Source organism: Nannospalax galili, unplaced genomic scaffold, assembly GCF_000622305.1.
Source record: "Nannospalax galili isolate Female #2095 unplaced genomic scaffold, S.galili_v1.0 scaffold443, whole genome shotgun sequence".
Classification (NCBI taxonomy): Eukaryota; Metazoa; Chordata; class Mammalia; order Rodentia; family Spalacidae; genus Nannospalax; species Nannospalax galili.
The window spans coordinates 2818316-2826729 of record NW_008352479.1 but is presented as its reverse complement, the minus strand read 5'-3'; the positions used below and the strand labels follow the sequence as shown (position 1 = coordinate 2826729).

The 8414-nt window shown below is 46.1% G+C and overlaps 1 protein-coding gene across 4 annotated transcripts in view; it reads left to right on the top strand.

The window, feature by feature from the left end:
• The window catches only part of Sec22c (SEC22 homolog C, vesicle trafficking protein), a 34438-nt gene extending 26880 nt beyond the window's left edge, over positions 1-7558 (top strand). For all 4 annotated transcript variants that reach the window (XM_029554252.1, XM_008849450.3, XM_029554253.1 and 1 more), the window contains 2 exons: positions 952-1017; positions 2938-7558. In XM_029554252.1, the coding sequence (XP_029410112.1) occupies positions 952-1017; positions 2938-3138 (267 nt within the window). In that variant the 3' untranslated portion in view covers positions 3139-7558. The remainder of the gene's footprint in view (positions 1-951; positions 1018-2937) is intronic.
• The last annotated feature ends 856 nt before the right edge of the window (positions 7559-8414 follow it).

Genomic DNA, 8414 nt, shown 5'->3' with positions numbered 1-8414 from the left:
GTGTGTGTGTATGTGTATGTGCCCGTGTCATGGCCCACGTGTGGAGTTAGAGGACAACTTGTGAGAGCTGATTCTCTTCTTCTACCACATGGGTCCTGGGGATAGAACTCAGGTCATCAGGCATGGTAGCAGGTATCTTTACTGCTGAGTCATCCTGCTGTTGGAACCTCATTTAATTTTATGTCTTATAGAGTTTATAATGAGTAAAAGATTATATAAGGGTAATAATTCATCTGTAAACCTAGAAATGTACAGCCAATTTTGAAAGAGATGTACCCTAGCTCAGAAAAATGTTATTGAATAGGTTAATGCTGTTGTAATGAAATGCTTCTTTTAATTAAAATAAATAATAAAAAAAATAAAATAGTATTTTTTTAAAGTAGTATCTATGTACTTATGCTAATAATGGTTCTAATTCTTTTTTTTTCCTTTTTTAAAATTTTATGTGTATGCTTGTATTGCCTGCATGTATGTAAGTGCACCCGTGTTGGCATTAACAGGTGAGGGGAATTTCTGTGTAATGCTGTTGTAATGAAATGCTTCTTTTAATTAAAATAAATAATAAAAAAAATAAAATAGTATTTTTTTAAAGTAGTATCTATGTACTTATGCTAATAATGGTTCTAATTCTTTTTTTTTCCTTTTTTAAAATTTTATGTGTATGCTTGTATTGCCTGCATGTATGTAAGTGCACCCGTGTTGGCATTAACAGGTGAGGGGAATTTCTGTGTGCAGGGGCCTAGGGTTTATTCTAAATTGAAGCTATAGCATAGATGCCTGGGGTCAGGAGTACACAGGGTCTAAGCCACTGCAAGCAGTCATGTGCCATCCCTGGATCTGGCCACAGATCTTTGTACTGTCAGTCACACCAGAGGAAGGAGGCTAAAGAGCTGTGCTGCAGTGTCTTCTTTCATCCCAGTCCTTCTCCTGTGTTCCTCCTGTGTGTTTCAGGTTGCCCAGGAGGAAATCGGAAACATCCTGGCTTTCCTTATCCCTTTTGGGGCCTGCATCTTCCAGGTGAGGTGGGTGAGATGCAGATGTCTGGGTGAGCAGGTCACATGTGTGGCTTTTTTTCTTCTGATGGAACTCTCTGAAGGTTTCTAGATCTATTTGTATGCCAGCAAGTTTCAAACAGTGGGCAGTACTAAGCACATCCTGCCCAGTTCTCTCATTTCCCACAGGAGAACTTCGGGCTCACAAAGGTGGGGCTGGGCACCAGCCCAGGGCTGCAGGACCACTGAAGGCTGTAAACACCAGGAGCTTGATGTAGCTCCACTGGAGGAGATGTGGGGTTGTGACCAGTATGGGGCAGGCCATTACACTTACAGTTAGTTAAAGTGTAGAAATGGTCTTCGTCAGGAACAGTTGTGAGGATTGCGCTTTTTAAAGATGGCTAGGGTAAAAAAAAATGCAGTTTTTTTTAAAACAGTAATGCCTTCTGACTCTAATCTGTCCCTTTAGAAATAAAACAAAATGTAGAGCATTATCCAGAGGGCTTTAATTGTTATTTATTTTAAAATAAGCTGTGTATTTAAGGGGTGGTGTTAAAAGGAGAGCCTGAATCCTCTGCAGCAGAGATAATTCTGGTAGACCCCTGCTCTCTGCCCCCACCCCCCACCCCTGTGGGCTGGAATAGCCCCTTCTGAAGGTTTTTTTTCAAATGTCCTGTTCTCAGAGTGCTACTACTCTTCCAAATGCATCTTAGAATGGCTTCTTCAAAAGAATACATGATTGTGTATATGTTTGGGTGTGGGGATTGCTGCTCAAGGCTGGAACATATAAATTGGACCTCTAGCTGTGTACAACAAAAACCAGTGAACAGAATTACCTAACAACAGGTTTTCAACCCATGATTGGAAATTACTTATTTCTATATTTATTTATTTATTTGGTCTTTTTGAGACAGGGTCTCCTTGTAGGCCTGGCTGACCTGGAACTCGCTTTGTAGACCAGGCTGACCTTGAACTCACAGAGATCCACCTGCCTCTGCCTCCCGAGTGCTGGGATTGAAGGCATATGCCACCATGCCTGGCTTACATTTATTTTATAGAACTAGTCTCTCAAACCATGGGCACAGCTGGTGCACCTTTTTAGCCTGGGTGTCAGGATTGCAGGGACCTTCAGTTTTGCCTTCCTTTTTAAAGCTGTGTCCTATTGGACAGCACCTTTTGTGAGGGACTCTTCTCCCTCTGTAGCTACCTTTGCAGGATTGCTCCATGTGCTGAGAGTGGCTTAAAACAATAATGAGCCAAAAGTCTGTCTCTAGCTTTTGGAGAACAGGAGGAGCCCTTTCTGGGTGGTAGCCTTGCACACAGCGCCACTCCCTCTCCCTGCTATAAGACCTTCCTTGACAGAGATGCTTTTGAAGACTTGGGAGGTTGCCCAAGGGAACTGTGACACTCAGAGTGGCCCAAGGGAACTGTGGCACTTAGTAGTCCAAGGGAACTGTAGTACTCAGTGGCCCAAGAGAACTGTGGCACTCACTACTAGCCCAAGGGAATTATGGTCCTCTATGACTGTGACTCAGGAGAAGCACAAAGAAAAGCTTGACTGTCCCTTGCAGCTTGCTCTCCTGGCATAGTTCCCTGCGAAGGCCTTCGCTGGGAGGTCACTGAATCTTGGGAGGGGCTTCCTGCCTGACTGCCTGCTCCTAGACTGCATCCCTCCATTGTCTGCAACCTCCAGCCTGGGCATCTGTCTATGGTCTTTTGCTTTCTTCTTCCTGTGACTTCTGCTTCATCTCTTTGGAATCTTCCTGTTTATCCTGTGATTAGCAGCCATCTGACCACTGGGTTCCAGCTTCATCATAGTGAATTTAGTTAATAAGCAAATGGGTGTCAGATGACCCGGTTTCTGATTGCTGGAAGGGGGAACCCTGCATCTGATCTTGAGGCTGTCTGCCAATCTCTGATTGCATGTCATGTGGTTTCATTTCAGTGTTATTTGTACCTGTTCTACAGTCCAGCCAGGACTGTGAAGGTGCTGCTGATGCTGGCCTTCATCTGCCTGGGCAATGTGTACCTGCATGGACTGAGGAACCTCTGGCAAATCCTGTTCCACATAGGAGTGGCTTTTCTGTCTTCACATCAGATACTGACGAGGCAGCTTCAGGAGAAGCAGTCTGATTGTGGAGTGTGAGGATGGCACCAGACCTTGGATGGATCCTTGATTCTCCTTGATTCGTTTCCACTCCTGCTTTTCCACTTCACCTCAAGTTTCCATCCTTGAAGTTCCCTTCAGCCAAATTGGACTAAAACCCAAGATCACAGATTCTGGCAGGTGCCTCTGGAGGTCCTGAGGCTGTTGATTCCTAGTCTTGGTCTGTGTGGAGCATTTGTGCAGAACCAACCACCAGCTAAGCATGTGCTGGGGGGTGGGGGGGCAAAGCTGGTGCTCACGCAGAGAGCATCACTAATGGATTAGAGTGGGGGTACTTTGGTCTTCTAAACTGAATGATACAGTAAACCACTGGATTCCATAATGCTAGTTTTAGTAATTTGCAGTTATCTGCAAGGAAACACTTTAAAGTCAAAATCAGCTTGCAGGGTTGTAGAACTTTGGTCAGTTTTCTTCAGAGTATCAGTCCAGGGTAAAGTAAAACCTGAAAATATGGTTCATAAATATAAGCTAGGTAAATTTTGTTTACATTTTTGATAACTTGGGTTCAGTATACCTTTGGAATATTTAAATATATTTTGGTTATAATCTGAACCTCATTTAGGATGAAGGCAAACTGAAGCTGAGAAAATGCTAAAGAAATCTGAATTCCTTTACCTTTTATGGTGGTGGGACTGTATGGGCACAGAAATGGTTTGTATTTCTTTGCAGGGTATATCTGAATATCTTTAGATTGATAACCAATATTTCTGTATCATTAGCGTAGGGGCATGAACAGAAGTGAGGAGTTCGGGGTCCTTTGATTGAGGCAGAGTTGAACAGGAAATGCTGTGAATTCAGTAGTCCCTGACAGACTGAGGAGAGGCTGCAGCCATCAGCCTGCACAGGGGCAGCCGAGTGCCTATCACGGTAGCAGTGACAGATATGTGGCCCTGCGTACCTTTTCCCAGAGAGGCCTCCCAAATTAATTACTCCTTGCACTTTCCTTAAGCATCAAGGGCCTCATTTTTCTTATGACCAAGTGTTAAGTGGATGTTAACTCTTTAAAGCTTTATGTTGTGGACATGTGCTTTGGAAAGTTACTTTTTTTCATTATCAAAAAATTGATCACAGTTTTCCAAGCTCTGCTTCTCCTAAGGCCCCTGGGTCTCCAGGGTAGGTTTCTGGAAGAACTCAGGAAGTCACCGTGAGGGCTTACCCTCTGAGTGGTTCTTGGTAGAAGTCTGTAGTCTGAATAGTTCATTCACAATTGGGTGAAATTGCATGCTCAATAGATGAAAAGTTCTATTTTGATAATTTTAAAATAGAAAACCATTCTAAGAGTTAGTGGGAAAAGCAAGAATGTAGCTTTAGAAAATTGGGTCATATTTGGCTGTTACCTGTACTATATTGTTAGTGAGGCACCCAGGTGTCATTTAGGAAAGACAAGCTTACGTGACTCAGAGCTGGATTGGGAAAGTATTGCCACAGTAATTTTATTTTCTTATAATAGAATTTTCTATTTTTTAATCAAATATACAGTGTCTTGGTATGAGCATCTTATTGGAAACATCCTCAGGTATGAACTTCAGCATTGTTTTTCCCTTGATTTCACACCTGCATAATTTTGTACATACCTAGCAGGTGACTGTTCACTCTTCTTGAGAGAGAATTTTGAGGAAATGGCAAAAGAAGGAAGCCAGAGGTGAGGAGAGAAAACCTTTCAAATTGAAGCACACATTCAAAAAAGATTTTAGAGTTGGTATGAAGAAATCAGTTGAAAAATGTATTGTTTTCCTCTTAAGCCTGTGTGGTACTGTGCTGCCCTAGCTGTGCATCCCACTAGCTCTAGGGTCTGATCCCCTGGTTGTCAGTCAGCCAGCAGTAAAGAAGTGGTCCCTGAGGGCCAGCCCTTGTTGGCAGATGCTTCTTACCCCAGGTGCGAGTGTGGACATTGTCCACACATGGTTGATGTGATCCATGAGTTAGCATCTGGACAGGGTTCCAGGTTGACCTTTGCAGACAGAAGAGAAAAGATGCCCTAGAAGGGCAGTAGGAACAGGAATACGGATACAGAATAACTAGAATCCCGCCAAGAGCGGCCTCTCTTACCTAACCTGAGGAGGAGACTGGGGACAGGAAAGAAGGTCTGGGGATTTGTGTCTGAGGGAGACCCTGGTTCAAGCTTGGAGGCTGGTAGATGCCCTGTGATCCTTGGTGCCAGGAAGCTGATTCAGGAGCACCTCTTGGTCTACCATGCACTCCCTGCTGCTCTAGCTCTTTAAACAAGTTAGATGTACCTTGTTGAGACAGTGTTGGAAACAAGACCTTAAAGGCACCTTCCAGATCACATGCTGCAAAATGGCAGACTTTGGAAAGTGTTACATTTCTTTGTTATGCTGGGGGCTAGTGTGGCCCAGTGCTTAGGCAGGAAGCATGACTCTGGTTACTTTTCCCCTAAGGAGCCTTATTGTGATAGGCTTTCCTTTTCCTGGATAAAGACAGCTGGGTCTCCTTTGGGGTAGCTTACCCTCTGATCTCAGGAGCCCCACTGACTCATGTGAGCAGTGTGGCTGTGAGTTCTTGCTTCTGCTTCTTGGTCTTGCACCTCTGCTGTCCTGGAACTCTGTGGACATGCATCATGAGCCAACAGCATCAAGGTCTTTAAGGGATAGGGAAGGGTGTTGGGATGAAAGCTCAAGCACTAGCACAGGCGTCACCATAGACTGCACCCTGAGCACATTACCTTCTAAGCTGCCCTGTTCTCCCTCTCCTCTACCTGTTTCCACCCCACCTTTGGGATGCAGGTGCAAACTAGAGTTCAGAGAGATGGGAAGCCCTAGAATTGTGATGGAGAAGACAGGTGGAAGAGCTTCCAAGAGGAAGCTGGCTGTGTTGGGGTCTCACCCTCTGCCCTGCCTGGGCTCAGTGCCCAGGAGGAGCACACTCTGGTGCTCAGGGTCAAAGTCAACATCCAGCAGACTGGAGGAAGCAGCTGTTTGGCATATGGGAAGCAAGGTGTGTGGTGGGGAACAGAAGTGGAGCTGCCTATCTGCTGACAACAGCAGCTGCCCTTGGCTTCGGGGGACCGCATGCCGCACCTTCGTCCAGGCCTGGAGAGTGCTGCTCTTTGAAGGAGACAGCTGCTCCTTGCAACATCAGGACAGCAGCCCTCAGAATTCTCTTCTGTATGCTTGACAATGACAAGTGAGGCCAGGCAGGGCCAGGAATGGCCACTGCTTTCAGCTGTGCCCAGCAAACCTTGCTGAACTCTACTCACCCAGATCAGGGATGGCTCTACCTGTGTGCTGTGAGGGCTTAGCATGGGGGAGAAAGAAAAGGTGGGTGTACCCTGGAGCACCCAAGTGGGAGAAGGAGTTCACAGGCCAACTAAGCCAGTGGCCTGGAGAAGGGCTTGGCTCCACGCAGTTGTGCTTCACAGTGGAAGTCCTGCGTGCTCTGCCTCAGTGTTTCCACCTGGGACGGGGTGAGAATGTTGGTTTTCAATCCAAGCATACTGCTGTGAAGATTTGCAAGTGGTCATGGAGGAGACTATCATGTGTATACAGTAAGAGAGGGCTACAAGGTCCCCTCATATGTACAGCAGGCCATGGCCATGTTCCAGCCTTCACAAGATGGCATTTTGTGCTGCTGTAGTGTCAAGGTCTTGTGCCTTCATCCCAGAAAGGAAGCAGCTTCCTTCTCTCCCAGACTAGTCCTTGATATATTTTATACCCATGGAGCCTCTGATAGAGTCAGCACCAGACCTGCTTTGGGATCCAAAAAGGCTCGTTCTATTTGTTGGATCAAACTTCAGTGTCCATCCTCAACCCAATCAAGGGGAGCTTCTGTCCTCCTATCTGTGAATGGCGCTGTCACCTGCTGTTGCTGGGGAAATCTCAGCAGGGCAGCTGTGGGAAGGGTTCTGCCATTCATACTTGGAAATGGAAGGCTGGGGGAACACCTTCCCACAGGGAGCAGTGGGCAGAGCTGTGGCTCACAAGCAACCTTCATTTTAGGGTAAAATTAAGCCCATTCTTTGCCAATGACCCGTGTTTGCTGCATACATGTAGCAGCCTTTAACCCTTACATTGATACAATCTTCTGATTGCTTCAGAAATATTATCTAATGAATTATTCACATGGCTTAGCCCCTAGGATTTAATTTTGTTTAATGGACTTTTTCTACTAAGAGCATAAAATATTGAGACTGAGACAAAACCGTCTACCCCCAGGCTTATCTCTAGTGCTGGCTGTCCGTGGTGTACAAGCATCTTACTGTTTTCACGTGACAACAAACATCTATTTTAAGTACATGGTGGGTACATTTTAACTTTCACATACTGGTAAACTGAAACGTGTCAGTGTACGGATAGTGTACAGCTGTTATATACTGTGTATATAATAATGACAGGAGGCAGCTTCAGCAGCGTGTAAAGAATAAATCTAAGGTGTTTACTAATGCACTGTTGGTACTTGTGTGAACGATTTCAAGTTAAGGTTCTCTTTCCTTGTTCTCAGGTAGGCCTGATATTGTGGGAGGGGTTTTGGGAGAAGTAGCATTCTGGTCCCCTTGTCTAGTGATGTCTGGACAGATGTGAGGACCAGCCTTTAACACAGGGTTCCAACCAAAATGGCAGATGCAGGGCTGCCCCCCTGGGCTGATTTCTGCCTTCTCTGTAGCCACCATCCTGCTGTGCACCCCCAGGCACTTTTGCTCTGGTTTCTGGGCTGCTTTTGGCTTATAAAGGGTAAAGGTTTCATCTCCCAGGGTCATCCCTGTCACAGAATGGCCACCAGGAGGCGCAAAGGCTGTCCACATCACCCAGTCCCAGCCCAGGGATGCTGCGTTTTTCCCAAGGCTGCTCCTGAAGCAGCTGACAAAATTCCCAGGAAGGGGTGAAAGGCGTCCTCTCTGGACCAGCCTCCTGACCCCTTTGGCATGCTTGTTCTCTGTATCTCCCATCTGTCCTGACTCCCAGAGGCAGGAAAGCAGAGGCCACTTTTCAAAATAGACATCTGGATTCTGGGATTTGAAGGTTGGCAAAATCTTGCTCAGATGAGGTAACCAGGCCTGGGCTAGACAGCCAGTCACAAGAGAGCCCAGAGATTGTCCCCTGGCCTGGAAGGAGGGACTGTCCCCCATAGGACGGTACCCACAAAGGATAAATGACAGTCTGGGGTCATGAAGATGCCCTCTTTGTGTCAGGAGGGCTGGTTGTGGAGTTTGGGCTGATGAGTAGCCTGCCTTTTCCTGGAGCCTTCCCCTTGCAGGGGACCTGGTAACAGTAGCCAAGCATGCTTGGGTCGTCCCAGAA